We start from the raw sequence: 21,791 nt of genomic DNA, 5'->3' as shown, positions 1-21,791 counted from the left end.
TTATCTCTGTCACTCAGAGAGATTGTATCCTCCCTCCTCCCCCGCCCTCCATACAAGTATCAGAGCAAAAAGGTGAACAAACCAATAGTTCAGTCACCATGCTGTGCAAGTTCAAGATCATTTTTAAGTTGCTCTCTTCAGGATAAACTTTTCTTCAATCATCTTATGCGTCTGACAAAGGTTTTCAGCTCCCCTCTCCCTCACTTTCCTTGCCCCCTTTATGGATTTTCCTGAAGCCTTATCTCTGTTATTCAAAATGCTTCGGCATTGTATTCCCCAAGCATAGTGCTGGGAGCTCCGAGTCCTGCTTGATGCCCCGTTGGTGGTGGCCATTCATTACCTTTTGAACATCAGATGGTACCCTGGAGAGGAAATCTAGTAACTCATTATTGTCGATGGCATAGGGATTTCTAAACTTCTTAGTAAATTTATTTATGCCTGAAAAACAAAAAAAACAAAACAATACAAACCCAGTTTATTTATTTAGTTACTTTTAATTGCTCAGGCAAGTGGGGGGAAAAACAGAAATTCACAAGTAAAAATGAGTGTGAAAACAATGACTTGACTTCAAGTCATGCAAGTGTTGCTGTCATGTGGAATCATTCACAAATGCCTCTTGGAAGGAAGGAAGGAAAGGAAATTATTATATAAAGACTCTGCTTTACTTGGGTGGTGAAAATCCCATTACCATACCAGCAGAGAGGCAGTGGCTGAAAAAGCAGAAACTGTAGAACCCATCATCTTTTTCTTTTTCTTTTCTTTTTTTTTTTGGGGGGGGGGGGGGCGGGAAGGTGGTAGTGGTGGGGAATACATGAACTAACAGCCCATTCTGCTCTGAAATATAGCATCATTAGACCGAATGTGATCCTCTCCTGAAGCTTGAGGGAAAATATAGGAGGTTGGAGGGTGAAGAGAGAAATGGGACAGAGGAGGGTTTTTTTTTTTCTTGTTTAGTTTGAAAAAGAAAGCAACTGAGGACATCTACCCCGCCCCCAGCATGTTTCATAGCTTTTTATGCTTTCACTGCAGAGCCAGATTTGACACATTGATTGTATTTTGATGCTGCGGGAAACTGTGAAAACTTATTAGGATTTTATTTTTTGATCTAAGGTTGATAACTTGATTTACTAAGCGTTGCAATGTCATTCCTAGTTTGCTCTGCAGAGATAGCCAAACTGTGCTTAGCTGGAGATGTTCCCAGCAGTGGAATCAGGGCTCACCAAGCGTGCTGGGCAGATCACAATTTTCTCATCCCATAAAAAAATTTAGATATCAAAAAATTTTCCTGGCCTGAATCAGGCCAAAAAGTTAAAACTCTCAAAAGTGCCTGTGAACCAAATATCTGAAATAAGTTTAATTTGGGTGGATCAAAGAGTTTCATTTTGAGAATTCCAAAATGTTTTGTTTCTGTTTTGACCATTTTTATTTACATATTTATTTTTCCTTGAATTACCTTAAATTTCAAAACAAAAAGTTGTTTCTAATCAGAAAATCAGAACTTTGTTTAAAAAACATTAAAAAAAACGATTATAAAAATTTTGAGTTTAAAAATTACCAAAAAAAGACCCTTTTCCATGAACAGTTTAAGTCTTGCAGAAATGGCATTTTCTGACCAGCTCTACTGATGTGGGTAAAAGTGGAAGGTGTGAATCCTAAATCAGAGCGGGAGCACCATACAACTTTGATCCAGCCTGTTCTCTGAGCAACGACATGAACAAGGTCCAGCATTGGGAGTCAGGAGACCTGGGCTCTATTCCCAGCTCTGACAGTGTCAATTTAGGCAAGCCACTCAACTTCTCTTTGACTCAGTTTCCCCATTTGGAAACAAGAATCTGTCATGTGGCTTATCCTCCTGTGTAGTAAGCTTTTTAGATGGAAGGCTGAAATGTGCCATAGGAGAGTTAAGTCTTATTAGGAAAAGGAGAGCAAATAATAATGCATCTTGAAAATTAAGATATTGGTATCCTATAAGCAAAGAAAGAGGTCACAAGCACCTAATCTAATCACAACCCAAGCTAAAATTTCACAGTAGTTTCTATGCACGTGGTTTCAAATGCAATGACTTCCACTCCCTCCCTCACTGCTCTCTCTCTCTCTCAAATGTACCTGCTTCACATATGAATGCAGCTTTTAAGCTATATTCTTGTAGCAAAATGCCAACACAATTTTCTGTGTACCTGATTTTTAAAAACAGAAAATATCATAAGGTCCTTTGAGGCCTTGCCACAGGGTAGTTGGTTAACATGTATCATATTTGAAGGCCCTGTCAGTCTAGATGATGTTGACTGGATGTATAGCTTTGGTGTACTCTGGATGTCTTCCACACTGAGGCAGAAACATATTGTTACTGAACTTTTAGTTCACGGGAATCTCCTCTCTTTTCTTTTCATTCGCTCTTTTGTTGAGTTCAATAATTTATTTTACTGTTTTTCTCCCAGCTCCAGCTTTTGAAAGTATCATCCACTCGTCCTCCTCATATCCAGCCCCTAATGTTAGACTGACATTAGCGGATGATTCATCACTGTAAAACTAATCAGGGCTGACCACTGTCCAGAAGCATACAGTTACATGATGTTGTGACATTGCAAAGCTGTTTGATGAGGTTACCCTGCCCTCTGGTTTTTGTTCTTTCACCCCTAACCAGATTTAGCATTGTAAATAACCAAGGAAATTGATGAAGGGCGACAAAAACATTCTGAGAAAAAAAAATCCAACTTTCTCTTATTACAGACATACATTAAGGGCCTGATTTTCGGACTATGAGCTCTATTAGTACAGGCATAAATCTGCATAAAAAATTCTATTCCCTGGTTCCAAAATGCACACAGAAGTCGCAGCCCCACTGAAAATCAGGTCTGTAAAGCGTGTACATCTGGATTCGCTATAATGGGCAGTGAGAGCAGGAAACAACACAAAACCCTGAACATCAGATCAAATATACCAGTAAAGGCGGGCATCTTCCATGGGAGCAGCAAAACACGATCACAATTTATTATTATTTTAAAGACTGCATTGTGATTACACAAAAACCTTCAGAAATGTCCCTGACTTTACTGGATTTGGTCCAACTTCTCTGAAAGGATGCAAAGAGCTACAAGATTTGTTGAGAAGATCCAGCTGATATTTGGATACTTAATGGCTTTGAAAGGTTTAGATACTTCTTTCTGCCAACCTAGTCAGATCCTTCTCCTTTACCTCTTTATTGACCCCCCCTTCCCATTCCTCCCTCAAAACTAAGCCCCCTCTTTCCAACTCACATCCCACTCCCGACAGCTGATGATATGCTGTCTGACAAGGACAAGTGATTTCCTAGGTCTTACACATACACTGTGAGGTACTGGCCTGGATGCTCCATTCCGCAGACTCGAAGCAGCCCCTAATACATCTCTCTCTCTCTCTCACACACACACACAACTTTTCCCCTGACCTTGGAACTCATAATAACTGAAGGGAAGCAGAGACTGCCCAACTTGCTGAGATACTCAGATGGATTTCAGCCGGGGCAGGAAGCCACTTATAAGGGCTGGGTCTCAAATTTTGTGAGCCTACCAACAATTTCAGGTGTGGTTCAAAATGTGTACAGAAGTGTGGGCTGGTTCCTATTTTCCTCCAATCCAGTCACCCATTCCTAAATGTGAATCTACTGTTATGCGTTCTTATTATCACCTCCTATAGACCAACCAGCTACTGAGCCACCTGTTCACTTACCAAAATTATTTTCATACAACTGGATAACAACTCTGTGTTCATAGGCATGTCAACCATTTGCCTGTACATTTGCCCCCCCCCCCCCACTCCCTTTGACATACATTTATCTCTCACCCTCCTTTGGAATGCATCTTACAGGGGCATGTTTCATTACTTTGACTTGATTCTTTCTAGTCAATTAATCAAGTAATAGAAATGAATAGTATTTCACCCAAATCATTTTTGAAACCAGATCCAGAAAAATACCTCCTGGGTTATACAGTCCACCCTCTCAACTCTGCTATTGCAGGGCTGCTGTCTACAGTACAATACATGTATTAGTGCTTTGTCTAGCCAAGACTGAAATGTCTCCAGCAACAGGGCTTCTGTCACTTACCATGAGAGACTATACCACAGTCTTGGCACTGTCAGACAATTTTGAAACCTATTTTCATCTAATAAAATTTAACCATGTACCTTCACACGATCCTGACCAATTCCTCCCCATCCATCTCCCACTCCAGAAAGATGTTAAATGCCTCTAGCTATTTGCTGAGCACCCTCAACCCCCACAGAGTTCAGCGTCTTGCAGGATTGGCCCTTAGTGTTTAAACCTTTCAGACATGTCTAGTCAGTTCATAGATTCCAAAGCCAGAGGGGACTCTTGTGATCCCTCCAGGATGTGCCTCTCGCTTTCCCTTAATTTTCCAACCAGCTGTGTCGATGCACCAGTGGGAGCTTGGGCATTAGGCTTTTAACCACTGTCATCTTATTCTGCTCAGTGAGAGTCTAGACAACCCAATAGTAAAGATGCCGGCAGCATTTTGTCTACACTAAGGCTCCCTTTACGGTAACCATGAGAACACTTCAAGAAAAAGCTCAGAATAGATAAATCCTTAGTCTACCAGCAGAAAGTCTGATCTCCAGTACAAATGTTCATTTCCACCAAGGCTTAGGGCGTGTTTATTATCCTCATAGTGCTTACCCCAAATATTTGATGCCTGTAACAGCAAGTTTAAAGGTTTATTATTCCCACTTATAAATTAATATTGGATTCTTCCCATGCAAATGCAATATTATGAAGCACTTACCCCAGATTAAAACAATGTACCTCAATGGTATGAAATACAAAATAACTGTCGCTGCTGTCATAACTAAGCAGGCCAGGACTGACAGGAAAGGCACTGTCCAGTTGAATGTGCTGTAAATAATAATAAGAAAACCTCTTCAGTGTTACTGATCTTAAATGCTGTCTATAACTTACAGCCCATTAAGAACTCAGGGACTCCTTCTGCAGTATTCAATGCATATAAATAAACTGTAAAGTAAAGCACAGAGACTTTGGAAGACAGATACGTAGATTTCTGCATCTGGGTGCTACAAAGGGAATAGTCTCTGGATTCTACATATCTCATTGCAGGTCTATTACTATTTTTATTTAGGGAACTGTCACAAGACAGCAGCAGTCCAAGCCTTTTCATGTCACCAACATGCCTCAGACTTGTTCTGGAGAAGCACAAGCAAAGGTAAATGAGTGATTCGTCACCATGCTTATTTAGTCTTTGGTATCTTCTGAGAATGACAACATTTTCAGGCATGATACTCTCAGGTGAGGAACAAGTCTCGATACTCTCCCTTAGGAACAAGTCTTAGAAGCTCAGTTCATTTCACTCAGGCCACCACGTAGCCCAGTTACTACTGACCTAGCCCTGTATGTCAGAGCTAGAGGTGAAATAACTGAAGTTGCAATTTCTTGCCTCTTCACAGTTACCCTGTTGCCCTTGCACTATGCCTCTCTGATCTCCATCTACTTCCTGGCAGCGGCAGCTAAACACTAGGCAAACTGGAGTACAAGGCATTAGTTAAAGCATGAGTGGATTTACAGATCAGGGTGTCCTTGGCATTACATGGATCACCTGCGTGCGTCCTCACATCACGATGAAGGTGAAGAGAGTCAAAAGTGGACCACTCAGAACAACATCAGGCTATAAAATAAGATGATCTTCATCTCACATACAAAATTTGTAGGAGGGGGAAAATATTTTTAACTTCCAGGGAGGTATTAAAATATTAAGGAAAGATAGGGTGAAAGGGCTACCACAATTATTACACAACTGTGTAGCTTAACTTAAAAACAAAAACACAAAACAGCTCAATACAGTTAAGCTCTTAAAAATCCTTCGGACTGCATAATCAGAGTGACAGAGCTCTGGCACAAACCAGACTGTCACTTTAAAAAAAAAAAAAAAAAAAAAACCTAAAAAAATAACTTTGGTAGCAATTTTTTAATGGTACATCATTTTTGAATTACAATGGAATTCCTTGGAAATTACATAGGGCATCCACATTAATACCAATGGGTTCTTTAAGATCATTGTTACCAAAATAAATACCAGAATTAACAGTGTTTAAGCACTCTGAGCCTTCCTGCCATGCAGCTGGACAGAACAGTACTCTGTTCATGGAGTGGAATACATCTCTTGGCCATTTCCACCACAGCTGGGATGGATGGAGTGGAACCACAACACATGGATTTGATATATTTTTAGCCCCGACCCAGCTCCTCATTTAAGTGTAGCTCTGTGACAATTACTTTGTGTTAAAGAGAGAAAAAAAATGAGTGTCAGTTACACTCCACTATGGGTGTAATTATAAAATACAAACGTGCGTGTGTGTGTGTGGTGGGGGATGGGGGGAAGGGGTTATTTAGAGACACCCCCCACCTCCGTGCTTCCTAGTGTGAGCCATAAGTCATAGGCCTTCTGTTGTGACAAATGATAAAGGACCTCCTTAGGTTTCCTCATGGCAGCAGGAAGCCTAAACTGATACATAGACAAGCACTTCAAGGCACAGGATGGAGTGACAAGCAACAGATAACCCATATGTCCGGCCTTGGGAGGAATGATGGGAAGAAAGCTTCAGGCATTAATCCCCACCTAGTTCAAAGACAGAGGATGAGCCGGAGGAATACCCTCAACTGCACCTCTGTGACCACCACCCTCCAGCAGCAGAGTCCCTGGACCCACAGGTCAGAGTCCCCCATTCCCTACCCTCATCCATAGAGGTAGATAAGAAAGGGGGCTGAGGGCAGCACACTGGGGAGAGCTGGGAACAGGCAGGGCTGCTGATAACTTTTGTCCTCTCTACTTTGAGCTGTCTTCTGTGGTACCACTGCTGGGGAGAAGAAATGGAGCCAGGCCTGGCCGGGCTCTTCCCCTACAACTCCCAGCCACTCTCTGAGGGAGGAATTTATTTCCTTACTTATAGCTATGCACCTTTGCACTGTCCTAAACGTTTTAGGGCCTGGCAACAAAACATTCACTTACTTTTTAATTCTTTCTCCAAATGAGGCTATTTCTTCTAAGATGTTTTGAACAGTTATAACAATATCCTGCACCATGTGGATTCTTTCAATTAATCCCTTTTTCTCAGATTCCTGAAAAGTAAACCAAATTTTATTTATTTTGCATTTCCTAATGTGTTCATAGACAAAATAGGTATATAATAGATTTTCATATCCACACATGTGGATGTTCAGCTGGGAGCAGGAGAGAATACACACAGTAGTTTGGAAGGAGGAGAGAGTACACACAGTAGTTTAAATGTATATACAATACATTTATAATATACTACATTACTTTGTGTATCTCCCCCCTCCACCCCATCCCTTCAGGTGAGCACAGGTCCTTTTCCAACAGTGATCATCTACCCCACAGAGGCCTGACAGGTAAATGCATCTCATCCCAGACCTGCAATTCTTGCTTGATGTTGACCTGCACTAGACTTTGCATTGAGAACCTGATTAGGAGACGTGCTGAGGATCTGCAGGTGCTCAGAATCTTGCAGGATCAAGCCCACTCAGAAGCAATTACTGCTAAATAATATACAAATTCTGCTAAATTGGGCGATGGTTTTCTGATGCAAACACAATATACCACACAAATGAGTTCCCACATTCCTTGCATGAAACTGTTCTTCATCTAATTCCCTGCTCAAGACAGGATTCACAAGCTTCATAGCCTTATCCTTATCGACAGGCATTACATTACTCTATACACAAGTATGTGTCAAATGACCAAATGTAAAATTAAATTATTTCCAATCTCTTGGGTTGGTCTCTCCCAGCACCCAATATGCCTCCACCATTCTCGCTCAGTAAGTGTTAATAACCCAGTCTTGCTACAAAACAATATCAGACTTACAGGTCAATCTTTGAGCATGTCATATGTTAACCTAATCATTTCTACTGAACTTTAGAACCAGGTGAGAGCTGTCCTAGAGATCTGATTTTTCTCTCTGATATTCTTTCCCCTTTTATCATGTAATGTCCAAATTTCTTTGTGATCATGGTATTGCTAGCCCAATCAAACACTCTAATATGCTCTACTTCCCACCATATCATCTCTATACACCTGTCTGTTCAAGACACAGTTGAGTCTTTTTGCCCAATCTGTTTTCAGCAACGCTTGTTATACATGCCCTGTATAGACTTATATATAACCACTGTCTTTGCTTCACAAGTATTTCCATGCAAAGCCAAAAGCATAGAGCATTTCCTCCGACTCAGATCACTAAACATTACAATTCCACAACAAACCCTAAAGATTCCAACCCTCTCCCAAACTATGAACTTTGCCATTTTCACTGAGAATTCTTCAGGGTTTGGATTTTTGCTTCTGGTGGCGAAATAAGCTTACTGCTTATTTTAGGCCACAGGATTACAGGAAACCAATGTGCAGGAATAAAATGAAAGCAAAGAATGCATTAAAATCAGCATGGTTTAAATCAGCCATGGAAATCAGGGTACAATTATCAGTGTTAACATTACATTTCTTTGCACGCAAGTTAGTATGGCTACAAACATTCTAACTAGAAGTGTGCAAAACATTCATTCTGTACAAAATTCAAACACCTGGATATAGAGGTTTTTACATTGCATTTTGATTGTCCAAGAATAGTCCAATTTGAGGGGGTTGGTGGAAATGTGTTTTAACCAATTAAAGCCCAGACTAGGAGGAGCCTGTAGGAGTGGTGCTACCAGCCCCTTGCAGGCTCACCTATTTCCCCACTTACTAGGGCCAGATGAAGGTAATCTAGGGCACCACACATACTCACACATGGAACATCCCTGTATTTCTGCCTCTGCACATCACCCTACCACCCTCTGCCATGTCCTTGCCCCCGCTTAGAACAGATTGATAGGGTCTACAGCCATCAGATGGAATGGTGGAAGGTTCATCACTATTTCCCTTTCAGCACTAGGTCACTTGGAGAGGAGTTTGTGTGTACCTGACACAGACTCCCTATCCTCAGCTCCTGCTAGAGTGATGGAATGCCAATCAGCAACCTCTGAGACAACAGCCACATGTCTTCCTCCCCCTCTCCTCCAAAATATATTTTTAAATAACACATAGTCCTTTTTTTCTCTCAAAGTAAATTTTAAACAAAAATTCATGATGTGATCAAATTTAAATATCTGGATATTCCTTTTACATATAAGTCACTGTCCTATGAAAAGAAGTGGAATTTTAAATATCACATTTGAGTATGAAAAAGTACTTTCACAGAATTTTTTAAATGTGAAATGACCCAGAACAAAATAACCGTTTAATGACAAAACAGAAAAAAAAAAACGCAGTCATTTTCACACAGGTCCAGTTATAACCTTGTTAGGGTCAGAATTAAATGATGTCATGGTTATTTTAAACTATTTCTACGCTGCTGTTATGCACCTTACATACAAGTGGAACAGAACAAAAATTCATGGAGAGCCAACCCAGTAATTATCTAGTTCTGTCCAACTTGTAGTTGGAGGGAAGGCAAGAAAATTTCCAAAAGTGATCTTCCAGGGCAAGCCTACTCTTGCTGCCCAGAGTTGTATGAAGATAATCTGGCAGCACTATCTGCATCATGCTGACTTTATTTACACATTTCCGATTGAGCTACGAAATGCGGTGATAACACAGTTTAACACACGCAACATTACTTCTGCTGCAGCTACCAAGCTGCCTCAGAAAAACAAAACACTGATTCATTCTGAAGGATATAATAGCAATCATATGCGTTTCCTTACCTAGCATACACACATGCACACACACAAAGTCACTGCTAGATAGTGGCATTTCCAATTTGTAATATAAAACACACAGTACAGAAAAGTGCGTGTGTGTGTGTGTAGTCTACAGAAATAATTAACAAGTGCTGTCACTGAAATCAGATTCTGATTAGCGAGTAATCTGGGCTGCTCTTGTGATGTACTTACACACTAATGTTTTTTGCAAGAATCATTTGAAAATTCCAGGATTTTTTTCTATGCCTCATTCTGTGTTACGTACTTGGGGAGCGGCGATTAGTACCAGGACCCTAACTCCAGACACACACAGCATAACTCATTAAGTGACACAAAAGAAGATAAACGATGCACAATAAAGGCCTGATTTTCCAACGTTCTTTGACCTCTTGTGAGGTTCTGAGCAGCGTCAGCTCATATTGAAGTTTGCACCCCACAGTATACTGGACCCAAGAAATGATGCAAGACCGAACGTTCTAAAGTCATGAAGATAGAGTCATTGCTCTTTGTTATATAGAAATAAACACAGGCAATCATCATGTAAAAAGCTTTGTTTGAGCATCAATAAATGTACTACATTTGAGTCCGATGTAGAATGAATTCAAAGGAGGATTTCACTTCCGTACTCTTTCCAAAGTACACAAGGCTGAAGATTCCACAGCATTACACTCTTTCTGATATTATTGTACCATGACTTTTTGTGGCCGGAGGTGTCTCAAGTCAATGTGTAATTGGCCCAGTAAAAAAGAAAAAAGTGTGGACACCCACGGTTTAAAACCTTAGCTCATAAGGTCTTTGTTTAAGTTTAAATTTAAAATAAACGATCCTGCCTGTTTCCAGCAAATCATTTTTTCTTCAAATGAATAGTGAAATCCCCATTTCTTCAAGGCCTTTTTCTTCCCTACTTCTCAGCTGATCACAGCACTGTAGGTAGAATCAAACTAGTCTTCAGCCTCTGGGAAAGAATTAACACCATCAAAATAAATGTACAACTGCAAATTAATTATATAATCAGTATGTTACTTTAAATCTTCCATGCGTATCCTGATTTAAGAAAACCTTCATTTCTATACTAATTGCATGAACAAAAACACAAAGGGGTCTTCCAAAAGATTAACCATGTCAGAAAAAAAAAAAAAAGTTCAGCGAATTCAGAAATTAAGTCTTTTGTGTCCAACTAACACACATCAGCCTGAACTTAAAAAGCAAGATACAAAGCCTTTGCCTATGTAAGGAAAGGTGTTTCCACCTTTCACTCTTCATTAGAGTTATGGCCAGTGGTGAGCTGGAGCCGGTTCGCTGGAACCGGTTGTTAAATTTAGAAGCCCTTTTAGAACTGATAGTCCCGTGAAGGACAACCGGTTCTAAAAGGGCTTCTAAATTTAACAATGGCCAAAACTGGCACCTTAGGCGCCGACTCCATGGGTGCTCTGGGGCTGGAGCACCCACAGGGAAAATTTGGTGGGTAAAGAGCACCCACCGGCAGCTCCCCACCCCAGCTCACCTCCGCTCCGCCTCCTCCCCTTAATGCGCTGCCCCGCTCTGCTTCTCCACCCCGCACCCCCGCTTCCCGTGAATCAGCTGTTCATACAGGAAGCCGGGGAGGGCCGAGAAGCAGGCGGCGGCTTCACGCTCAGGCCCAGGGAGGCAGAGGTGGAGCGGAGGGGAACTGGGGCGGGGGGGGGGAGGGGCGAGGAGGGCTGCCTGCGCCGCAGCAGGTAACCCGGGGCGGGGCGGGGGGAGCGCGCAGGGGAACCGCTCCCCGCCCCAGCTCGCCTCCGCCACCCTCGGCCTGAGTGTGAAGCCGCCGCCTGCTTCTCAGCCCTCCCTGGCTTCCCGCCGAACAGCTGATTCGCAGAAAGCGGGGCAGAGAAGCAGAGTGGGGTGGCGCATTCAGGGGCGGAGGCGGAGCAGAGGTGAGGTGAGCTGGGGCCGGGCGTGGGGCAGGGCGGGGAGCTGCCGGTGGGTGCTGTGCACCCACCAAATTTTCCCTGTGGGTGCTCCAGCCCCAGAGCACCCACGGAGTCGATGCCTACGGCACCACTTTTGATGTGATCTGTGGCTCCCCCTGCTCCCCCCCAGCTACACTACCCCGTCCCTAGGAGCCAGAGAGACCTGCCCGCTGCTTCCTGGGAGCTACCCCAGATAAGCATTGCCAGGACTCCCCACCTTGCCCCCCAGCAGGTCCCTCTGGCTCTTAGGGGCTGGGCGGGGTGGGCACCCACTACGGTGGCCCACAAGACCCTCCTGCCCGGTTCTGGGGGCAGTCAGGGGACAGGGGAGGGGGGTGGAAGGGGCAGCGGTCCCGGGGCGGGGGGCGTGCATCAAGGACCACGGGGGGTTGGATGGGGAAGGAGTCCCAGGAGCGGGGGGGACATGACCCCTCGTGGGGTGAGGAGGGAACCGGTTGTTAAGATTTTGGCAGCTCATCACTGGTTATGGCAGCGAATAATTGGCCCATGTAAATTCACTTGAAGAGTTACGTACAAATCTCTCAACTTCATCTCACTGAAATTTAATAATTTCCCAGAAAGTAAGAGACCATAACAAAAGAAATTTCACTTCAGCTTTAAAACTGATGAGAATGACTTCATTTTGAAATTGTGTGAAATATGAAGGGGGGAAAAATCTCTCACAATAAACAGAAATCCATGACTGGTCAGATATGTTTACTAGACCCAGACTTCCCTGTTGAAATCGTTAGGAACTATAGATGCATAGATTTTAAGTACAGAAGAGAGACTGCTAGATCATCTAGTCTGACCTCCTGTACAACACAGGCCATAAAATTTCATCTAGTTATTCTGTGTAGCGGATCGCAGGCTCACCGACGCAGCGCCTCTACAGGCTCCAGGACCTGCTTGGGCCTTAAACAAGGCCTCAGCCTGGGGAGTTGCCAGGCTGGAGCTCCCCAGCTCCTCTTGCCTTTCCCCAGCACTGCTCTGCATCGGGTACCTTTGCTCCTTCGGGCAGCTAAGTTCATCTCTCTCCAAAGCTAGAGAGAGACTCTTTCAGCTCCTGGCCCCCCAGCCCTCTTATCAGGGCCAGCCGGGCCCTGATTGAGCTGGCCACACCTGTGGTCAGCTACTCCCTCAGCTGCTCACAATCCTTTTATCCCAGCCACAGCCCTCTCCAGGGCTGCTTTTAACCCCTGTCCTCCTGGAGTGGGGCAGCTGCCCCACTACATTCCTGAATTGAGTTCAATGGCTTGTGTTTGACTAAGCACGTCTTCCAGAAAGGCATCCAGGCTTAACTTAAGACATCCAGAGACGGAGAATGCACCATTTCCCTTGAAAGTTTGCTCCAATGTTTAATCACCCTCACGGTTAAAACCACGCACCTTATTATCTGTCCTTTAAATTTCTTCCTATGGAAACATCCAATATAGTATGTGTTTGTTAATCTATTACATTACAAATTCAAGGACAGTTTCTAATGCTGTTCTCTAAGTGCACTGCTGACTCATATGGTAATGTATTGTATAACTGAGACTTCAAGCTTGAAATCACAAACAATTCCTAAATGGCTTTATACCACTCGGATTTCAGTTTAGTTACATAAAACACTCACACAAAAAAGAAATGTTGCATGTAACTTTCATACAACTGGTATTCATCAACAGATTTTTGGCATGTCAGAGGAAACGCATATATTAACCCAAGGGACGTTTGGGGGGAGAAAAGAAGATATAAAGGAAAAAAATTAATAGTGGCAAATCACAAAAAGAGTAATAAAGGGGTGAGACAGGCCCCAAAAAATAAAAATAAAAAAAATCCATGAATGAAAACCTGGAAAGTTTCAGGAAAAAAAATCTGTTGTGAAAGTTTGACTAGCTCTTGGGCAGGTCTAACCATCATGATCAGCTTTTATGCAGAAGATAACCCAAACTGACGTTGTCCTTGAAAGCATAACATGGGTAATGCTTTAATGGGATTTGTCCAATGTACTAGGTACGATTTCTCCAGTGTATTAAGAACAAACAGGATAGACTTTAAAAAAAAATCCAAAACACTCAGGCATGCATGGCTTCTTGCTCTGTTGTTCTTTTGGGTTTAAAAAACATGTTGTGGTCATTTAAAGAAATGCAGACTTTACCAATGCTTGATTTTCGTTGTAACTGTCATGCACTATGCCACAGTATGGTGTTTCAAACCCACCTTTGCCAAAGAAAGATTCCCAAAGACCAATATATTCACAGATGTGTATCCTTTGAAATCAAAAGGATTTAATGGATTATAAACCTCAGAGAATTGTCCCCAACTGTTATTGACTGTATAGGAGAGAGAATGAATCTCCATATTCTGCCAGGTCAAGGTACTCTCAGTTGCAACAGCTGCCCTAATATTTAAGGAAGTTGTTTGTATCAACATGGGTTGATTGTGAATCTATGTAGGTTGATATATTGGCATAATCTAATCAGTGTAGTACATGAGCATGTCCCAAGAGTAAGTTCATGTCATTTAATGAGAAGAATGCTTAGGCAAAGAGGTAGGTTTTGTATTTTACTCTGAACATGAGGTTCTTGGTCATTCTAGCAGCAAATTCAATAGTCTTGGCCCAGTTCCTGTGGAGATTTTATTTCCCCTGCTTAGAAGTCTCTCCCTGTTGGTGGCCGACAGTTTCATTGTTCCAGTGTAATAAGGCTGTTGTAGGAAGTAGTGGTCATGGAGAGGGAGAGTCTCTCTAGTAGCTAGGATGAATTTCATGCAGTGCTTTGAAAATGAGCACAGCAACCTTGAACTGGACTCTGATTTGTGCTTCTCCATTATGGCCTTTGAATAGACTGAAATGATCCCAGCTACCTGTGTTGCAAAGACACTCTCTTGCCCTTTATTACATCTATTGTCTGCTGCTGGAGGATTCTCATTGCTTAACAGAAGGAGGGGTAAATGTACACAATGCATGCCTAGATTTGTACACCTACTTCATACAATCCAAAGATGATAGGCAGTTGTACATTTCAGGATTTCTATTTTTTAACACCATGCTGAAAATATGCCTGTCTGCCAATGGAAATCTGAATGTATCTGAACTAGTCAATGAACAATAGAGGAAAGTATACATTCTAGAGTGACATATAAGGTCCAAATTATGCTCTTAGTTACAATGATGTGAAATTCATAACAACTCCATTCAAGTTAATGGCATTATTTCAGAGTGACACAAATGAGAGCACCATTGGCCTGAAAGGGGCATATTTTCAAAACTGGTGTGCTGTAACCACTGCTCATCATGCTAATCAGTATTGTCTTGCTGTGACCTTGCTGTTCCTTCCCCCTTCCCCATCTGTTTGTTGTATACACCTGTTGTCTCTTATTTTTTTCCACTGAGACCATAAGCGCTTTGGGGCCTGGATTTGTGTTTGTACAGTACCTAGCACAATGGGACTGGGACCTCTAGGTGTTACCACAATATAAATAATAATAATAATAATAGTAGAAATAATTATAAGAACCACCTCTCCACTTTCTGGTGTAAGAGAGGTTTCCAGGAGGAAAGGGGCATGGCAAGAGCAATCCCTGTACTTCCCCTTTGTCAAACTGGCCATTTGGGTCCATAGGTAGCCAGGTGTAACTTAGAGTAGCTATAAGGCTGCCCTAAGTATTACCTGAAACCAGATTAGTCCCCATATGGTTGCAAAATTGGGACAGAGTTTATTTAGAGCTCCTTTATACTCCCCCTCTAAAGTCCTGCCCCGAGCATAGCTTACCCAGACTGGAGGAGCCGGCCCTTACATTTCTATCTTGTTCCTAGAAAATATTACTGCTATGTCTATATCCATGGGGTACCAGTGTTCCTATAAATAACTTCACTGAGAAGTAGTGACAGGCTGAAATCAAGAGATACCAATGATCTAGGAGGGAGTATTCATGCTACTAAAGAAGCTATCATGCTCATAGACTCATAGATATTAAGGTCAGAAGGGACCATTATGATCATCTAGTCTGACCTCCTGCACAATGCAGACAACCAAATCTCATCCACCCACTCCTGAAATAAACCTCTCACCTATGTCTGAGCTATTGAAGTCCTCAAAACATGGTTTAAAGACTTCAAGGTGCAGAGAATCCTCCAGCAAGTGACCAGTGCCCCATGCTGCAGAGGAAGGCAAAAAACCCCTAGGGCCTCTTCCAATCTGCCCTGGAAGAAAATTCCTTCCCGACCCCAAATATGGTGATCAGCTGAAACCTGAGCATGTGGGCAAGATTCACCAGCCAGATACCCAGGAAAGAATTCTCTATCATAACTCAGATCCCACCCCATCTAACATTCTATCACAGGCTATTGGTCCTATTTCTCTTTAATAGTTAAAGATAAATTAATTGCCAAAATCATATTACCCCATCATACCATCTCCTCCATAAACTTATCGAGTTTAATCTTGAAGCCAGATAGGTCTTTTGCCCCCACTGCTTCCCTTGGAAGGCTGTTCCAGAACTTCACTCCTCTGATGGTTAGAAACCTTCGTCTAATGTCAAGTCTAAACTTCCTGATGGCCAGTTTATATCCATTTGTTCTTCTGTCCACATTGGTACTGAGCTTAAATAATTCCTCTCCCTCTCTGGTATTTATCCCTCTGATATATTTATAGAGAGCAATCATATCTCCCCTCAGCCTTCTTTTGGATAGGCTAAACAAGCCAAGCTCCTTGAGTCTCCTTTCATAAGACAGGTTTTCCATTCCTCGGATAATCCTAGTAGCCCTTCTCTGTACCTGTTCCAGTTTGAATTCATCCTTCTTAAACATGGGAGACCAGAGCTGCACACAGTATTCCAGGTAAGGTCTCACCAGTGCCTTGTATAACGGTACTAATACCTCCTTATCTCTACTGGAAATAGCTCGCCTGATGCATCCCAAGACCGCACTAGCTATTTGCATAGCCACATCACATTGGCGGCTTATAGACATCCTGTGGTCAACCAATACTCCAAGGTCCTTCTCCTCCTCCGTTACTTCTAATTGATGCGTCCCCAGTTTATAACTAAAATTCTTGTTATTAATCCCTAAATGCATGACTTTACACTTCTCACTATTAAATTTCATCCTATTACTATTACTCCAGTTTACAAGGACATCCGGATCCTCCTGTATGATATCCCGGTCCTTCTCTAAATTGGCAATACCTCCCAGCTTTGTATCATATGCAAACTTTATTAGCACACTCCCACTTTTTGCGCCAAGGTCAGTAATAAAAAGATTAAATAAGATTGGTCCCAAAACCGATCCCTGAGGAACTCCACTGGTAACCTCCCTCCAGCCTGACAGTTCACCTTTCAGTATGACCCACTGTAGTCTTCCCTTTAACCAATTCCTTATTCACCTTTCAATTTTCATATTGATTCCCATCTTTTCCAATTGAACTAATAATTCCCTATGTGGCACAGTATCCAACGCCTTACTGAAATCTAGGTAAATTAGATCCACTGTGTTTCCTTTGTCTAAAAAATCTGTTACTTTCTCAAAGAAGGAGATCAGGTTGGTTTGGCATGATCTACCTTTTGTAAAACCATGTTGTATTTTGTCCCATTTACCATAGACCTCAATGTCCTTAACTACTTTCTCCTTTAAAATTTTTTCCAAGACCTTGCATACTACAGATGTCAAACTAACAGGCCTGTAGTTACCCGCATCACTTTTTTCCCCTTTCTTAAAAATAGGAACTATGTTAGCAATTCTCCAGTCATATGGTACAACCCCTGAGTTTACAGATTCATTAAAAATTCTTGCTAATGGGCTTTCATGTGCCAATTCCTTTAATATTCTTGGATGAAGATTATCTGGGCCCCCCGATTTAGTCCCATTAAGCTGTTCGCGTTTCGCTTCTACCTCACATATGGTAATATCTACCTCCATATCCTCATTCCCATTTGTCATGCTACCCTTATCCCTAAGATCCTCATCAGCCTCATTAAAGACTGAGGCAAAGCATTTCTTTAGATATTGGGCCATGCCTAGATTATCCTTAACCGCCACTCCGTCTTCAGTGTTTAGCGGTCCCACTTCTTCTTTCTTTGTTTTCTTCTTATTTATATGGCTGTAGAATGCTCTTAATTTTCTTTCATTACATGATCTGGTGAAACATCCTTGTCTATCAGACAGCTAGTATTAAAACAGCATTGTTAGCACAAGAACACTCTTTGTAGCTTATTGTACTTTCAAGCCTTTATCATCTTTAGTCTTCAGTGATATTAATGGGAGATGTGGAAATATTATATATGATTGTTAAATTGAAGGGGTGAAAAAACCCTAATGCAATTGTTTTTACCCTAAGGAATGAAAACAATGAGATGATATTGTCTTGAGTGACCTTTCCTAAGTATAGGGATATATCGTCTTACACAATAGACTCTTGGTTCATGTTTCAATTACTGACCTTTACTGTGGAGAAAATTAATGCAATTTTCATTGTAAACCACCCGTACAAATAAGATTCATACGGAAGGTTTCCACATGCTAAATCTAACACAAATGGAAAATGTCAGCTGTTTGCTACTGGACGAATCTGACTTTTATTTGTTTGGCTGGAGCCTTTCTGAACTATGCTTGTAAAACTTGGTGTATTTTTGGTACCAACTAGTACAACAGAAATTTTCTTATATCAGAAAAAATGCCTTTTTTTTCCTTTGGGGATTTCTTTTCCAAGCATAAGACACTTTATATTTCTTGGAAGTTAGTAAATAACCCTGCTTGCAGCCATAGCCTTATTTGATTTGATCCCATTGCATCTCAGTAGCTTAGCAGGGCTGTGCTACTCACTATTTGGATGGGAGACCCCCAAAGTAACAAGTGATGCTGCAGGAAATGGAATCGATTCAGTAGTGAGCAGTTTTCTTTATTTATCTATGGTAACTTATATGCCCCCTGCAGCACCTGCCAATCTTTAATGTATTTAACCTCACCACACACCTGCAAGATGAGGCAGTGCTATTATCCCCGTTTTATAAATGAGGAATGGAGACACAGAAGCTAAATGACTTCCCATGCAGGAAGTCTGTGGCAGAGCAAGGAACCGACCGTAGGTTAGTGCCCTAATCACTTGATCATCCTTCCTTCGAGTTTCTGCTGAACCAATTTCCAAACCCGGTATTGGCAGCAACTTTGTTTTGTCTCTTTTGTAGGAAAAGAAAAACTAAGATCCTGACAACCTGAGGTCATGAAAGATTCCATGCCACTTCCAAAAGAGTATTACAAAATCCTTATGAGTTGTATGCAACTTTTCCATACCTTTGTATTGGAGGGTGAAAGATGCCACAGTGATGTAATTTTAAAACAATCCCCGCTCCAGACAGCTATAGCCTGACAGACCCCAGAGTTGACATGATGCAGTCTGAAATCTGCATCCAAGATGGCAAGAATCCGAGAAGGCATTCATCCACTGAGCAGATTGTGCCAAAGGGACGAAGCATTCTTATCTTTCACAGTCTTCTGTGTCGGCATTTGTGGGGAAAGGAGGAGCTAGCAATTAAGCCTTGTCATTTTCAAGACTGATCGTTTAGGTGGAAGGGAGTTAATCTGCTCTTCTGTTTTTGAACTAAGCGTCTGTGTGTTTATAATTTGTAAACAGTTCATCTCTCAGGGGTCGTGTTACAGTTCCCAGAAGCACGGTCTGTTATGTCTAACATGCAACAGAATCCAGAAGAGCTATGTGTGCGAGTATTTTGATACAACACATTAATGACAGGAAACAGAAACAGTGACCTTGTATACTATGACCCTACTAGCAGATTTCAACTTTAGGAGTTCCTGTAATAGGAAAAAAATGTATATTTTTCTTTTAAATGCAGACATTGCATTGAGATAATGTCATCTAACTCATTTTTCTTTAACCCACAAGGGTGTTCCGACCACCCCTAGCACTACCACACTTGAAAAACTATGAAGATACTGAGCATAGCTAAATGTACTTAAGGATCTAGGCTCCCCTCAATGCACACATGCCATTTCGCTTACCATCAAAAAAGGGAGTACACTGGACAGGATGGTCATACAAGGGTCTAAGTTAATACTCTAATAGAGGTTACATGTTATGGTTATGGTGAGATTTAGCTATGAAGTATTATGGTGATGGGCACCTAATAATGTAATAACAGAGTTGGCACAGCAGCTGCCTCTGCTATGAATAGCTCCACCCAGTTTCATGAGTTGCCAGGTATCATGAGTACTTAATGCATATAGCAGTGAGGTCTAGAAGCAACACTGACCACAGCATCATGGTCCTCCCAAATAACCAGCATTTTGAACATTGTCTCTCAGGAGCATTCCAAAACCAAAGTGGTAAAAGAAGAATAAGGTCAAGTTTGGAGAAGTGCAAAATGCAGAGCAATTAGACTCATATCTCAGTTATCCATGTGCAAAAACAGAGTAACCCTATGGAAACTGGTGTAGTTACATCAGTGTAAAACTGGACCTAAATATTTTGGCTTTGCAGTATATTCATTTATTGCATAGTCCTCTGCCGATTTTGGACAAAACGCTTATTTAACAAATCTTCAAATGTCCTTTCCCCCCTTTTTTGCATAAGGTGAAATGTATTGTGTGCCTTCACGTAGCAAAACAGAACCACCTCCCTCTCCCACCCCCCCCCCCACACACACACCAGTGAGACTTATTTTATTGTTCTAAACCATGGTCACAGGCACATATTACAGTCAAATTCATGGTTTAACTGTCTAGAGCTTTAAGACAAGGTAGATAGTTTTCTCTGAATCAGCATGCACAAATGAAGAAAAGTAATGTGGTAAAACGAAAGTGAATAGGCCTGTCCAAGTGAGTAAACACTGAAGAATGAGGCCGTACACCAATAAAGATGAAGGCTCGCATTTTCAAATCTAGTGCCTAAAGTTAGGAAACTCCTCTGATTTTCAGACATGCTGAACATCTGCCACTCCATGGAAAATCATGCAACTCTTAGTTTGAACATGTTAGCCATGCTTTATTGTAAGCATAAAATAAGCGGGAGGAATGATATAATGTGCTAATATGTGAATCAGACTATCATGATTACAGTTGGACAAATACTACCAAAAATGTAATGATAAAGATTTATTCAAATAAAAATAGTCAATTTACTTTTCATTAATTTTCTGCAAATTTCAGTGCACAGTGACTTTTGTTTGGAAGAATATTCACCTGGGAACACTTACACAAATATGTCTGAGCACAAATATTAGCACCAGAAGCATTCAGTGGCCATCAAGAAAGATTCTTGTTGACTTTAGGATCATTCACTCAGCAGAAACAACAACATTTGAGTTAGCTGACCAATCACACAATGCAAACAGTGAATTATAAATGAGAAGACTTGAACTGATAGTTGTGGAATATAGATTGTGAGGAATCCACAGTCTGAAATAAATTATTTGTTACATAGTTTTGAATAATAACTGGTAGCTGTATAAAACTCAGAGATTTCTGCTCAGTTTTTTTAAAATTTCTGACAGAACAGTAAGCTAAATTTAAAGAAGTTGTTCCCAGCAAATAGCTTGTTTAGATCTAACCCTAATGTACACAAGTGGGTAATGTTAAGGGTTGTATACTAACTATGACTTTGATTTACTACTGAACAGTTAATTTCATTTTAATGTTCTATTAACCTATGGAATATTCAAGAAATGGCATGCCAAGTTATTATGAAATTTTGCAAGTTGCACATAACCTTGTGAATATTTATGCCCTAAAATCTAAATTCCTTTTTCTAGCAGTTATTCATTAAATAATTCCTTACCTTTTAGTTCTGAAAGAATTTATAGACTATCAGATTCCCCTTCACTTAGTTATGTTTTTTTTTGTAAGATGTATATATTAAGTTCTCGTAATCTTTCTTCATATGTCATGCCTTCTAATCCTTTTTATCATTTGTCATCTTGGTTTGATAAACTGGAAAGAATCCGATGTATTTTTCAGAGTGAAGCGGGAGGATGAGCAAGTATATTCAGATAAACTAAGAGGCACCTCTCTTCAACCGCAATCCTTTGTACATTTCAGGAGCCAAACTAAAACCAACATTTTTGGAGGGTCTGAAATATTGAGATAA

The 21,791-nt window shown here is 41.3% G+C and overlaps 1 protein-coding gene across 5 annotated transcripts in view; it reads right to left on the bottom strand.

Annotated features, from left to right (window-relative positions):
• MCTP2 (multiple C2 and transmembrane domain containing 2) overlaps positions 1–21,791 on the bottom strand; it is a 164,179-nt gene that overhangs the window by 4,452 nt on the left and 137,936 nt on the right. For 3 of the 5 annotated variants that reach the window (XM_037910725.2, XM_037910724.2, XM_027822801.3), the window contains 3 exons: positions 7,014–7,123; positions 4,779–4,888; positions 341–438 (listed from right to left, as the gene is read on the bottom strand). In XM_037910725.2, coding sequence (XP_037766653.1) covers positions 341–438; positions 4,779–4,888; positions 7,014–7,123 — 318 coding nt within the window. Of the gene's footprint in view, positions 1–340; positions 439–4,778; positions 4,889–7,013; positions 7,124–21,107; positions 21,635–21,791 lie in introns of those variants that run through there. The other 2 variants (XM_037910726.2, XM_043523757.1) reach the window with 2 other exon arrangements.

The sequence above is a fragment of the Chelonia mydas genome, chromosome 10 (genome assembly GCF_015237465.2).
Source record: "Chelonia mydas isolate rCheMyd1 chromosome 10, rCheMyd1.pri.v2, whole genome shotgun sequence".
NCBI classification, from domain to species: Eukaryota; Metazoa; Chordata; order Testudines; family Cheloniidae; genus Chelonia; species Chelonia mydas.
This window is presented reverse-complemented; position numbering and strand designations above follow the sequence as displayed.